Source organism: Rhopalosiphum padi, chromosome 3 (genome assembly GCF_020882245.1).
Source record: "Rhopalosiphum padi isolate XX-2018 chromosome 3, ASM2088224v1, whole genome shotgun sequence".
Classification (NCBI taxonomy): Eukaryota; Metazoa; Arthropoda; class Insecta; order Hemiptera; family Aphididae; genus Rhopalosiphum; species Rhopalosiphum padi.
This window is the reverse complement of record NC_083599.1, coordinates 13531403-13547605: the sequence shown is the minus strand read 5'-3', so window position 1 is coordinate 13547605 and position 16203 is coordinate 13531403. Positions and strand designations below refer to the sequence as shown.

The following is a 16203-nucleotide window of genomic DNA, read 5'->3' as shown; positions in this document are numbered from 1 at the left end:
TATTAAAGCTATAATAACATCACAAAATGTGTTCTACTGAACGAAAATTGTTTTATGATGTACGTTAGTAAGACAGAGACAACACATGTGGGTATGGCGTCCTCTTAAGCTTTGACTATGTACCTCAGTGTATTACAATTGATCAAATACAAAACATTGTTCTATGATACTATTTGTAGTATGATATAATATATTAATGAGTAAATACTAAATTTGTATTATTAATAATAATAATTTTTTTAGCACGAAGTTGTACTAATGATTAGATGGTAAAAATCGAGTTATATAATACAATAATGTATAATAATATATACATATTAATATTTATTATAGTTCTGCATCCAACAGCGACAAAATTCCTAATAAATTGTATAATAGAAAGTTATAAATAATTAAAATTAAATAAAAATAATTAATTAATTAAATTTTAAATGATTGTGTAACTGCAGATATTTTGAAGGACTAAGCGTCTAACCCCTTATTCTGATTTCTACCTATATATAAAGATGAGGGTCTGAAACTCATTGCATGTATAGTACGGAATTCGAACATTTTAGGGATCGTCGTTAATTGCTCGCGCATGTCAAGTATAGTAGCCGGCTGTATTATCATATAAATGCGAATTTAAAACGCGTCAGTAAGCGCCTTTGCTGTAATGACCTCAATATTCGAGAGGTAGGTTTACAGTTGTTATTCGAATCTTAATCTTAATCACCACAGCCGCTATGTCTATATAGTTTGCAGAGGGATCTGAACACGTATATAGAATATACGAATCCCTGTAGCAGCACCTCTGCTACAGTTTTCTCTTCCAGTTATATTATAATGTATAATAAAAGTGTTCACTGGGATATGCTATGCTGGCGGTATTCACATATTACTATAATTAGGTAAAATATTATATAATAAAAAAATATCAAACCTGATTTTTTAGATTCCTAGATTTTCCCGAATAAATATTAAAAACATATACAATCGTGTTACGTGTATAAACGTATAATAATATGTAATATATTGTGTATATGTTATTTTATATTCACTGATATTTTTATTTTACTTTGATAGTTTATTTATTTTACATTGGAACATTTGTGTACATTTTATATTGATTTATAGCCATTGTAGTTTTGTATGATGTATATAATATCAACAGAAACATTGTTCGAAACATTTTTATAGTGAACAGCTCACACTTGATAAAACCGTTTTTGTTTGTTCTCGGTAATTTTCTTTTTTATAAAATAATTTTCAATTGACTTTTCTTCTTTTATTTATTTCGCCCACTTTTGTTGGTCGGATTAATTTTCTCTTGGACCATTTTCGTGGAACCGTTTTCTCGTCCGTCGAATTAATTTTCTCTGATCATTTTTTTTCCGGGACGACTGCTTTTTTTCCGTTTGGTCACTATTACCAATTACCACCCGCAAGCGTAGTCATGTCGAATACGAATTTAATTTTCTCGTCACGGTAGTCATCATTAATAACACACACGCGCGTATGCAATTTAAGTCCTCCGTCAGTACATATATCGTATATACGATACAATAAAGTTAACTGCGAATAGTCCGGTGTACATTTCAGTGACGGTATCGGACAAACGCGCGTTTGCAGTGGCTCGCCCAAAAACGATTATCTCTCCGTCGTCCATATAATAAAACATTATATTATTATCTTCGTCGTATTCGTCGCCTATTTGGCACCAGCGCGACGACACGAACGGGAAGCTAAGCTATACAGTCCAAGACGTTTATTTTTTCAATATCGTCACTATTAAATTGAACGCCACTGTAATTTTATTAATATTATTGTGTGTAGCATAAACTATATACATTATATTATGCATAGCATTATAATAATATATTTAGTTTATTCTCAGAGAATGATATCGACCGAATTATATTAAAGAATATAAGCGTATAATATATACGAAATTTATTGTTGTAAAAATATTGAATTTACCCTTCATGGGTGACTGTGAATATATTATTATTATTATTATTATTATAAACATCATCATTGTCCGTGTATCGATTACTCGATGAAATTCTGTAGTTGTCATTATGTTGTATTTGTATAGGAAGCGCATAACAATGCCGTTGATGTCGTCTCCTGCGCGCGCTTCGCACACTCACAAAATGTTCTATAGATAAAATCGCATTACGATCAAATATTATTATGACGTGTCTCTCGTCGTGATTTTAAAACTGTGTAGTACATTATAGACGTGATTTTGGCATTCGATAAAATATGTTATATTCCAAATTATTGGAGAATAATAATAATAATAATAATATGTAATATGAAGTGGTTGAGTTTTATTTATTTGCATCGCGTTGCATTAATCCCGTACCAAAACTACACATAATATATATTGTTGCGCAGCAGCAAGCGTGTGCAGTTCAATTGAAAATTCAATCAGTTTTGTGGAAATTGTGTCGTATAAATTAATCACGTGTAATTTATATTGTATAACAAGCGTTTTTTTCTTTTGATAGGTAGGTACTTGGTTATATATTTTTAAACCTGTCGATATAGGTAGTCGCTGTGGTACTCTATTATAGTAAGTATTTATGTGGTAGGTTAAGCACTTTAGGCAGGTCTTATCCTATAAGGATTTTCCACTACTTTACTCAAAGTAGTATATCAATGTCTGATAAACTGCATTACATACACAGAGAAGGTGTTATAGATATTTTATGATGTGCAGTATAGAATTAGACAGAAACCTACGCGGGACGGTTGGAATAAAAAATAATGTGATTTAATATATTTTATACTTAACTGTCAATATTTATTGAGTAAATTTCAGTTTAATATTTCCCATATTCTGTCGATTTGGACTCTGTATACTCGTAATTAAAGAATTAAGTCTGGTGCAAATCTATAATTGGGTAAACGGGCGTTTCACGTTCATGTAAAATATTAAGTTTATAGACTATTTCTTTTTCGATAAATATTAAGAGTTTAAGATGGGACATTTAGGTCCCTAGAACTCCGGAAGGTATATTATAATGAATATAGGAAATTTAGCCGTACGTAGATTATAGGACATGGTTTTTAAATCGTTAATTTTTTTAAAGTAATAATATTTGCAGAAGTTTGAATATCAAAATGTATACATTTTTTTTAATAATTTTATCTTACGAAAAGTATTAATGTAATACAAATACAATTACAAATAGTTCATGATCAAACAACTTTCTGATGTATACTTAATTTTCACGTCAACTCATATTCATACTCATATATTTATTAAATAATATAAAATATTTTCATTGGTAATATAAGTTCAATTGTTTACAGTTTAGGTAATTGCATTTTCTTTCTTTAAAACTTATTGTTATTGGCACATTGATTATTTCATATTTTTTTGTATCAATGAAATAATGGAGTAATATTGAATTGATTTCCAAATTCAATATTATTTTCTTACTATTTCAATTTTACTGAAAAAATTAATACAAATAATGACCTAGTGGGGGGGGGGGCGAGGGGCAAACGTTCTATAATAAAAACACGCCGGAAACCAAACTTCCTATTACTCGTATAGCTTATAACTCCCTGCAGGGACTAAATATCATATTTTAATATTTTTAGGCGACAGAATTTCCTTGATTCACCAATAAGTAATTGAACTTTTTTATTTTGGTGCTCGTGTTGAATAATATGTGTATGGTTTCCCGGGTAGTCCGACGGCACTATACATTATTGCGCGTACGTTTGTTTAAATCGCCATTACGCGACGGTATATTATATAAAATTATATTATAATAACTTCAGACGTTACAATAGTATAGTATAGTAGTAGTTATAGTATATCGTATATTATGATAATGTTTTGAGCCGGGTGTACTACGAAATCGGTTGCGGCGGCGGCGGTGGCTCGGTAATGTTCGATATCACATTTCACGTCCTAAATACGTTCTTATCTTCGGTACGCCGTGTGCGTAATGTTAAAATGATGTTATATTAATGGTGTGTATAAATGTTCACGTCGTGTGTGTGTGTACGAGACTGGTTGACAAAAAAAAAAAAAAGAATGATGGTCTGTATCACAGTGGCATTCTGGCCCTGTCCGGGCTACGCCCTCGTCGATTTCGTTCTTATCTAAAAAAAAAAAAACATAACTCTAACAATGTATGTATAGTATATTATGTTCGTATAATAAAATTTTATTATAATCCTGCCCGTCGCCGGATAATACGGAATTGGTAGGTCCCTTTTAATCCTCATTGTGATTCCTTCAGTGAATTTCCGCTAACGCTACAAGAACGGTCTCGCGTTTTGATAGTCGTTAATTTTTTTTTTCTTGTCGCCATCTTATATATAATATAGTATTATTAAATTACATCCTTCAGACTGCAGCTACGTGACGACCCGTTCCTTTGGTGAGTTCTTTTTATTATCATATTATTATTATTATGAAGAAGTCGATCTTTGAGCGCGCGCGTTACGAAGTAAAGGTTATTCCTGCATACTATATATACTGTATACGTGCATTTTTAAATATTTTCGTTGTATATCTTTGCGGCAATAATAAAATTTTATAATGAGTATAGTACGTGGATTATAAACACTCAGTGTATTTATAATGGTATATAATATAATAGGTGTATAATATTATATTTTGCCGCGAGTCATTACGCAACCGTTTTATTTTCCGTTTCTATTATATTTTTCGTTATTATTATTATTTTTTGTTAACATAGTTTTTATAGTTTTTATTTTTTAAGAAATTAAAATCACACCGACCGGCGATCGCTGAGCACTGAGTATTTATTCCACCAACAATTCCGTAATGTTAAGTCTGTAGATATTGCACACGTAAGCAAAAAATAATTTTATTCCCTAAAGCGGTATAATAGTCACCCAAACTGACAATTAATTTTTTGTTTAAAACTATTACAATTGCCCGAACTTAACCCACGAAATCGTCAGTGGCTAGTATCGGATATTGTCAAAAATGTAATATTATCTAGGTACAACTAAGCATGTGACCAAACGTACTTTCTTTTCATAGGACAGTACTTTTTTAATTCATCGTTCTAGTGTCCTTAAAAATATGGTGAAGTACATGCAATTGCACTAAGTTTTGTTTAAATATCACATGCAGGCTATAAAATTATTATTTTTTCATAGTTTAATTATTAATTTGTATTTTATGGTCTATAATAGTTTAATTATTAATTTGTATTTTATGTTTAAGACTTAAGTTTGTAATATATTATTATTTTGTACGTCTGTACACTAGTAGATACACTAGTACCATAAATATTTTCCTACTTTAATATAGATAAACCATTGATGGCAGGGAAGCTAAAATAAAAAATTGAATTAGACTTCAACTTATTTTTTGTTTTTACTGTCACTATACGTATAAGAGGTAACACCGTCAAAACATCGATCACGATAATAATAATTATAATGTTCTGCAGCGCGATGATGCTATTCACATTCGCATTTTTTAAAGTATAAACCGTGAGTCATTGCTGCCACGCGCGTACCTATCGCCGTACCTTTGTGTACGTACGGCACATTTGAATGTGCAAAATGTGTGTGCGCTTATTATAACAATAATTATTGTATTTCTCTATTAAAAATAATATACCGTATAGTTATACTGCTACACCAGCGCTGACTGCAGAAGTGCAGACGTGTACGGCGGAAGGGGATATCTCGTACGTGCGATATTATATTTTATAACCGTTTATCTTTTTTTCCGCAGTCCGGAACTGCGTGTATCCGGTTGAACTTAGATTTATATTATATATTACATAACATTATATACCTATCTAAAAAACTTCTTATATTCATATAATATATCCGATGGGCAGTAAAAGACGTCCCCGACTATTCAATACCCAGTACAAATTTTGCGGTGAAATGTTCAGCAGTGATTATAATATATATATAGAGAAATACCTATATACATGTCATATGCATATACAATTACACACGAGAAATAAAAAAAAAAAGGTGGATAAGATTTTTATTTCTTTTCCTTTTTCTTGTTTGTTCGGTTACGTTCGAAACTATGTAGGTATAATAGGTACCGTACTGTATTTTCGTCGAGCGCCATAATTTAATATACTCTACAGCGAATATTATTGCTACAGCGTTTATGTAACTCATCATCAGTCTCGCCCTCTGTCCCCCGATGAGTGAGTCGGAATAATAAGTGTTAATTACACTAATGAGAACTAAAAAGAAATTGTTATTTAACGGTGTTGGCTTGTAGTACCTACTTCGTATAATGGTATACGGGTATCTTCAGCCATAGTCCAGTAAGTACCTATCATATTAACTTCATTATTTCCGTGCCCCGTTGCATTTATGCATTTAATAATATAGTAACTGTCTTGGGACGGAAAGATATTAATTTATTCGTATTATTTATAATGTCGGAACTCTATGGAAAACGCCTGTATGTTTGCTCTAAAATTTCGTCGGTACCTATACAATATTACCTATAATATGTGGGTATATACTATACGTATATATATATATATATATATATATATATGCTAATTTTAAACGGTACAGTTGTTCAAATATATTACAAGTAGGTACACCACACACAGAGCTTGAAACTAGAGTCTGTCAATTATCATGGATACGGTGTATGTTTATCGAAAAAATAAAATATATACAATTTTGTATTAGCAAGGTTTGAAATACAATGAGCAAATTTACAGAGATACATCCACTTATATAGGTACAATCATTGTATTTTGTAGCAATGTCCGCCTATTCAATTATAATTATTATTGTTAATTTATAATAGAACTAAAAAAAATCAGTTAAACGTATTAGTGTTTCAAGATTTTAGGTGCGATTCAGTTCCATTATTTTTAGACGCATAATTGTTCATGATGAATACTAGTTATATATTCATATCTCTTCGAACATCAAAAACTGATTATTGTTGTTTGTTTCAAATATAATATTATACTTATCTGTTCACGGACAATAATGTAATATAAATGTAAAGCTCTGTGTATTAGATTATCATTAAAATAATACACAGTTAACCTTCGTTTGTACTTAATTTGGTTTTGTCATACTATGATAACGAAGTACAACCCCTGCGGCTAATCTCGGTGCGTCTCTATAGTCCTTTCTCGGATGATAACGTCGCATGGCATGGTCGTCAGAAGCCAAATGACGTCATCGATGGTTGCAAATGTGTCAAATATGCGTCAGGAGTCCTTTTTGCGTGCTGTTGACATAATATTGCATTTTGCATTATTATAATATTCTATAATAATAATAATAATAAATATATATATATTATGTAGTATATACCTTAAGTTATACCATTGCGGTTAATAATAATATTTATTATATTATGAAAAAAAAACCTTATTATTATTATAATATAATGTAATACGAGTATAGTGTCATCGGCTTTCCATTATCCATAGTTAATAGTGTTATCGATTTTAGATTTTCGTTTAATTCAGTTTTAAAACACATTTAATGTTACATTGCTCAACCACGTTTGAAAAAAATAAACTTTTGGTGGTTAGAAACTGAAACGATTTCGTGATTGAGTTGAACGAGTTGTGACTTTCGAATGCGGGTAATTGACTTTGTGAACACTCTGTTCAAAGGAAGTTGTTGTCACACGTTTGCCCCGGAACGGATATAATACGTTGTCTTATAAGACCCATTTATATATTTGTTGAAGTGCCAGTTGAGTTAACTATGTGTAGGGTGCTTTAGGAATGATCAGCAGAGAGGCATTTGTTTGTTTCCTGTAAACGTCTGGAACGTCCGGTATAAAATATGTTTAAAATGTTGCAGTTATCGCCCATGTACAATATAAATTTTATACAAACCATTTCGTTTGATCGTATCATTCACAAATATATGTGATTAAAATAATTCCCTAAAAATACCAGTTTGAAGACAAAGATGATTTCCTATAATCTTATTCCGTGTTTGTTTTGAAACGAATTACTAGTACATACAAATTACATACCTACGCACTATTTGTACAAATTTCATAAAAATATATTCTGATAAAAATAGTCCTACACTTTTGGGAATTTTTTTAATTTAATATGAGTAGGTACATAAATAGCGGTATGTATAGGCTACGCCTTTTTAAAAATATTTAAATTCAAACTACGTGCATAATATATTTTGATGACATTTCATGACGTCTACCCAATGACCCACATTTGCACACACTATAGACATATGTGTATACTGTGTATACTATACTTGTAATATTGTTACCATAACCATAGAGCGTATTAACAAAAACCGAGCAAAAACAACTATCTACTATTATAAGTCCATATATATAACTTCTAAAAATGCCACAATTGTCATTTTAATCATAATGACGTGACATGGCGAATCCTACATTTGGTGTCCAAGTCATCCAATTAAAAAAAGTATAATTCTATTTATTTTTTATGGAACACAAAACCTACATGTTAACTATATAACAGGTAAATGGGTATGTATACCTATACACTAAAATGTAAATAGTGTCACGTTTGTCTCCAAGCCTTCCAAAATAAATTTTGTTTATATATGTTCGTTAAATAAATATAATAGTATATAATTTAGTATTCATGCACATTATAGCATTCATGTACCTATAGTATTATGTACTAGTAAAAACAAAATTAATTATATTTTCAATCTTTTTGTCAAACGGGTTGAAATTGCCGTTTGTTCGATTTATTTTTGAAATTTGAGATTATGTATGCCTTTTCTTGGATAAATAGCTACAGATCATTTATCTCAGTATAGTATACCCTAAATTCGACATTAAATTAGCAAGTTAGGCTTAAAAAATGTCAAGTTATATTATTGGATCATATTTCTTAATATCACTAATGTCATTTAAATTACAAGTTTTTAAATATAGGGTTTCAATTTTATTGATAAATGTTTGTATAATTATTAAAAATAGTCTTATGATTTTTTCGATAAAACATTACTATACTGATGCCGTAATTGTAATGACTCATCGGTATTCCGGCAAACTATATCGTCTATAAAACTGTATGTATCATTAATTCATAGCTAATGTGATTACTTTAATTTGACTAATTTAAGATAGTATATGGGTCATATAAGATTATTAAAATATTAAATTAATAGTAACTATTGTTAAATTTGTATTTCCACTGAGTATTCTTGTTTGCCATAGAAAAACGATAAATTATGACATTATGACATTATGACATTATAAGAAATATCAATTAAACATTTATTAAAAACTTGTAAAATTAATAATATAAAGTATAAATCTTATCGCTTTTTTTTCGCAATTCTACATTTTTAAATACCTACTATGAATATGCTATTTTTTATATAAATACCGTATAATTATTATTTAGTATAATATAATATTACTATAGAGAGTTATTGAGTTTTGTATTGATATATTATTAAAAAATGTTCAAGTACAATTGATTTAAAAAAATAAATAATATATAAATATATATTATTAATGTGTATATATTTATATTCTATTCCACGTTTCTAATTTATGTGGTTAGTGGTTACTTAGGTTAACTCATCTCATAAATTTACGTCATCATTTTAGCGCACCGAAATATAATATATTACAACACAAATATTTTAGGAGAAAATTATTGAATTTTTGATATTATAAATATTACAGATTAGTGTTATCTGCCGATAGTAAATATTATAAATTCTTTGCTGTCTTCTTAAATAAAAAAACATTTTAATAAATATGAAATAACTATAATGTATACTAAAGTTTATTTATTTTTTTAAATTTAATTAAATTTATCCTCTGTTATTATCAATTTGTTAGAAACATGTAATTATTATGGTTATTTTAACATTGTGTAATTCTATGTATAATGTATATACTTAGTGAGAATTAGATAAATTGATTTATTCTCATGCATTAAATGCATATGAATAGTTTTTTTTATTTATCATCAAATATAAATTCATTAATATTCAAAATCATATTTATAAAAATAATTATTGGAATTTTGCAATCATTATAAGATTATTATTATTATTATTATTGTACTTGTACAATTTTTTCGAGCTCCTGCGAAAAGTATAAAAATGTTGAATGTATAAAATAACTTTTCATCTGAAATTTATATTAATGTTAGATCAAGTGTGATACGAGTCGAAAAAAAATATTCTAAACATTTAAATTGATATAATTAAATTACTGGTGCTTCATGAACTATGCATAGAATATCAATAAGAATATTATTTTTTTCATAAAACAAGTTAGATACATCTTTAGTACCTGTCTACTGTGAAAACATTTTTTTTTAATATGTAACGATTATTACGAAATATTGCGCTTAAAATATTTAAATAATACTTAATATATTATATTCAAGTGAATATTAAAATTATGTATGTATAAAGGTCATTATATCGGGATCTTTAATACTTTTTTCAAGATGCTTCCCAATGTATCATCTTTATTACGCCTATAAATTGGTTAAAATACTTTCCACTATGCACATGCGAGTAAAGCAGCTGCGACTACATCGTTTTTAATTTCAATTTTAAGTCATTATTGACTCAATTATAGAATAAATTACATGTGACTATAGTATGTACTGCAAATAAGAAAATACACTTTAGAAATACATAACGATTAGTGAAGTACCCTGCTATTAAACGCACGGTTATTTATTTATTGCACCAGTAATACTTACTTAATATAGTTATATTTATTATTACTTATTTGTGTTTTTATGCGTCTGACAATTGAAATAGCTATTTTGCATTAAAAAAAAATTCACGTGTATAAATAATTACGTTCGTTTACACAAACTTTTAATATTATATTTTTTCATACATTCCACTATCTCTCCCGGGAGTACAAAATAATATTTAAATTTTACATATGTATATTGTATTAACAAAAAATTTGTGCGGGGAAGTTTTCATGTCCGGAAATCGTTCGTATCCTAATGTCATCGACCTTGATCACAGGCCGGAAGTATATATATACTGTATGCGGTCGTGTGTGTGTGGATTGTAATGTGTGCGTGGTTTATCACAAGAACAATATTCATTCGCATTTATTTATAATGACTCTTTGTAATAACATATGATACGTTTATATTTATACTCTCTCGAATGCTAAAAAAAAGACACAGATTAATAATATAATTTTATGAAAATAGCAAGTACCTAATAATAATATTTTGGTCGATTTTTGTTTTACTTTTTTTAGCGCGCACAGTTGGGTTGTGGTTATAACACTGCTGGCGGTAACCAAGGTTTAACCAACACGACCTTTGGTGGAAAATCGGGCACGGTACCTGGCCATCACAGTGGCCCGCCCGGTATGACCGGCAACTATGCTAGTGGCGCCCCTACACAATACCATCACAGAGCGACGACCGGCTGGAACTCGGCTCCCTTACCTGCCCAACAGTATCGATACGGAACCGGTCCAGTAACGCAGACCACCATGTCGCCGTACACGTCCTACAACCCCAATCCGACAACCGTGAGTATATTTCCTATGTTATGTATTGTTCTTATTAAGATTTTTATTTTATCGAACACGAAACAGTTTTATACAGACTTCGGTAACTATAATTATGTAGGTAGAATATTGGTAGATACTTAAAGAAAATAAGTTGTATCGGTAGAACATTTATATTTTTTTTGATACCGCTCATTAGGTTTTGATAAAATACATACCCCGCCATTAAATCCTTTTCATTTTAGCATTATATTATGCACATATAGAGACTTCAGATAGATAACAATTTTTTTCATGAAATTCGTTTAATCGTATCGAAATTTAAGTTAGCTATTTGGTACTTGTACACTTTTTGTATTCTAAAAATTGTTTTTCGCCCACTTAAATTTTTGGGAATATCAGTTATTATAATTAGAATAATATATAATGCATACACATGTAAATATTTTTTATGTGCTTATTGTTAAACGGCTTATCTAAAGCGTGATTTGTCTTTATATTAAGTATGACTAATTCTAACATTAAAAATATATGTTATCAGTTACCGCCTACTTCAGTTATAAATTATAGTTATTAGTATTCAAGGACAAGTCCAGTGTTAATAAGTTGGAACTGAGCTTATAATGCATTATAAGAATATTTCACGGTTTGCGTGTGATTAAAAAAAAAAACAAAATATTGAGGTTGGTTAGTGTCAATGACATTTTTACTTTTCGTCAGTTGTGTTATAATAAATATTTCTTATTTCGGTACATATTCGAATAAATGATATATATATATATTATATTAAAATAAATATTGTATATTATAAATAAGCTACATTTAAAAACGAATTAAAAAATAAACAATACTATTTTTTTTAAATGTTGTTTCAATAACTATTTTATATTGAATTATAAATACACTAAATATTTTTTTCTTAAAAACATGTTTTTAATAATTATACACTTTGAATTCACAAACATTATTCAATGTGTTGAAACAAAAAATTGCTGCCCACTTGTCTCTCGCGTTAAATTATTTTTTATATTGGCAGATGAATTTGAAAAAAACTTAACAGTATTTGTTTATTATTATTATTATTATTATTGTTATTATTTTTTCACTTTATGTACAGCATGTTGAAGTATATGTCACCACTCACCATAATATAATCACAAATATATATAATCCATTTCTTATGTTTATTTTCCACCATCGGCACCATCACATTGCAATACTTGCATAAAAAGATTATTACGTAGTCGAGTACCGCTTTTTTTCTTGATATATATTTTTGTCTATACACTAAAGTGCCGCGATAAGATAAACGATCACGAGTCTAGCGAGTCATATCCGAGACGAAAATGCACGTATAAGATGCACTGCAAAACTTTGTAGGAAGGCGAGTAAAGTTATATTTCTTGTGAATACCATATAATATTAGATTGTAAGCAGTGCGTTCGTACTATATTGTGCGCGCTAAAAAGTTATTCGAAACGCGAATGGAATTGTGACGATAAAACATAAAACCGTCGCCGTTTATGAAGATCTGAAATCGTCCATTAAAAGCAATCCTCACGTCCGATGTGTGTAAAAATTATTTTGCATATTCATTTGAATAATTTATTGTACAATTTACGATGTGCCGTCGCACCATTACAGTGCCAAGACGATGGTATTATACTTTATATATGTAAACATATACATATGTAATATGTATAGCGTTGTATTCTTCTCTGGCGTTTTTCGACATTAATTTTGCGAGAGTATTTTTTTCTTTACTCATTAAGTATATGTTTTTATTTCTCGCAGACAAATTCGCTTTCTTTGTCACAAATATATTGAGACGTATTTTACATTTTATACAACTTTAGACTAAAACCATGAAATTTTGTTTTAACCCTATGGCTATGACCTATGTGTAGATACCAATAGGGTCTTCGAAATCGTGTGCGATAAAAATGGTGGATGTTGTTTAAGAATCTGCAATATAATTTCATTAATTTTGTCATACTAAATTTGGAATACCCTGTTTTATTATATTATACGTGTGTGTGATAGTAGTTTTTAAGACAAACAATAAATAAAATACTCACACCAAAATTATCAATTCTCGAGTCGTGTTTGACGGTTGATGTATGTATCTTTTTCATTTCAACATACCGAAATTACACTGAACTGCAGTGTCAACCGTGACATGGATTTAAAATGGCTTTTGTCCAAGCCTTTGTTTAAAAATTCGGCCTTGAGCTTTTTTCCCCTCTACTACTCGATGGCGTCATTAAATAAAATGTGTAGGTTCATTATGTAACTACTACATAAAATGCAACTGCAGTGCAAGCTTTAATTGCATTTTTCCTTCTATTTTGAATGAATTATAACTCAAGGTTGACGGCTTTTATAGATATCGCCTTCCCTCTCCCGGCTATATTATACTTTATAACCCCTCTATACTTTTTCTCTTAACTTAATTTAAACATCTATTCTTATTTTCTGTTCCACACATATCATTTACTACTTAAATTCGCACAATTACTTTGATGTACATTAGCTTACCTTTCATGTTTTAGATATACATATACTATTAATACGCCATCTTATTTATAATTTTAATTCTTTTTTTTTCCAATTTTTAATATTTTAAACGATAAACATAAAAAATAAATAAATTCTTGTTTGTAAAATACCAATAGAAATGCGCTTATAATTTTTGAGACTAATTTTTCTAACCTTCAAAAGCAATAAAACTGGTTAACTAGGACATACTAGGATTTTCGACTCTCGCCTTTTGCCTCAATTAATTTTTACATTTTAATATTTTATATACATGTATGGTGTAAATGCCATGTGTTATATTCTTTTAGCAAACAATTAATTGTACAATTATTGTATAAAATGTATTATACTGATCTATATAAACAACGAATGCTGTATTGTTCTGTATAGTTATTATTAAATTATTAAATGATATGTAAATAATTAGTCTTAGCACGTACTTTAATTTAAATTCCTCTGTTTCAATCTTTTTAAAATATAAGTAATAGATTATACGTGGTTATTAATCATATTATTCATACTAAATTTATATTATAAATTGTATTTATTTTTATAATAATTTAGTTTCATTACATTTATATAATTGAAGGTTGGTAATATTTTATACGAACACTAATAATAAGTATAATATATACACTTTTTTAAATCAAATAATTCTCAATTTTTTTTATTATTTTTTTTTTTTTGAAGGTGGTCTTATGTTGTCAAGTTATTTACATATTTATATATATATATATCTGCATACTGCTGCTTTTCTTTGCAGATTAATCCGTTATAGGCATTATATTACTTCAAAACCAAAACGGGTAAAACTTTTCAAACTCATCTAATACCACAATATACGAGATTACTGCATCTCGAACCTCAGTCGCCGACGATTAAGTCGTTACAATTTCAGAGTAGAGCGTACTATAGGTACTTATATATAACAAAATAGTTGTCGAATATACGAATTGGGGCAAGCCATTAGTTAAGACACAGGTTTTGCGCTTACATACAAAACAACTGTAGGTACCTATTTACTATTAAAATATGTTTCGGAAAGAGCGTTCGTTTCGATAGGTTAACGATTTTATATTTTAAATATTGTGTTTCGAAATTGCATCTAAGGTCCAATTAGCAGACGTGTAACCAGAATGATTGATATTACACAAATTATATTTACCCGCTTCTCTAAAAACTTCCGAGTCCGTTCAAAAACATATGGCGACTCGCGTTCAAGTGCTTTAGTTTACATGTCATATTCACACCTACACAGAATACACATAATTATAATATAGCTAGATACATGTATATTGTATATATTATATTTATGTCTTGCGATGAATTTGGTCGTTCCCAATACTCACGTGTCACAGTCGCCGCTGCGGTGCAGTTCTATATATTATATACTATTGCGGCTCCGAAGGTGAACCTGTTCGTTACGTAAAAATATATTTTAGACACACTTTACTTTTCGTATTCGCGTAACACTATGTCAAACCGAAACACACGCTCAAGAGACGTTCGTCATAGTTATATATTATTATTTCGGTTTGCAGTAAGTGGGCACGTCGATGAAATCCAAGTGCAAAAGGTGGCTCGCGAGTGTACGGCGGAGTATAACGTTTCACTTACGAAAAAAAACACTGTACACATGCGCGAGCGCGCGCGTGTGACTTTATTATACGAAATGTTTACAGGATATCGAATTATTTTTTCGACCCTAGACTCTTCTCTTATACGAATTTATATACTGGGTGATGCATTTACACGGCCACATTAATTTTCTAAGATTTTTATGTATTTTAAAAAAAATAATGTTTTTTGGTATATATTTAATATACAACAATAATAATGATAATAATATAATACGTATAATACTATTGATTTTATAATATGCCTTAGTATAGTATAGCATAGCATAGCATATACATTATCTGTTTATATTATAATATTGCCTATATTCATATTTACACAAATATTGTATCTATTATTTTTATTTTTTCGCACATTATTTTAATCAAAGCTTAAATTTTGAACTTCATTATCAGAAGCCAAGTATTTTTCTAAAAATTGTATTGCCTAATTATTAATTAACATCTAATATTTTTTCTTATTAATAATAAAAGATTAAGTATTAAATATTAGGTATAGTTTAGCAGAGTAACGGATCAGAACTTTTATGAGGCATCCTTTGCCATTTCACTTTTATT

The 16203-nt window shown here is 29.2% G+C and overlaps 1 protein-coding gene across 10 annotated transcripts in view; it reads left to right on the top strand.

Annotated features, from left to right (window-relative positions):
- Positions 1 to 16203, top strand: part of LOC132928003 (protein alan shepard) — a 118831-nt gene that overhangs the window by 54201 nt on the left and 48427 nt on the right. For 9 of the 10 annotated variants that reach the window (XM_060992558.1, XM_060992555.1, XM_060992560.1 and 6 more), the window contains one exon: positions 11213 to 11491. In XM_060992558.1, coding sequence (XP_060848541.1) covers positions 11213 to 11491 — 279 coding nt within the window. Of the gene's footprint in view, positions 1 to 4180; positions 4389 to 11212; positions 11492 to 16203 lie in introns of those variants that run through there. The other variant, XM_060992565.1, reaches the window with a different exon arrangement.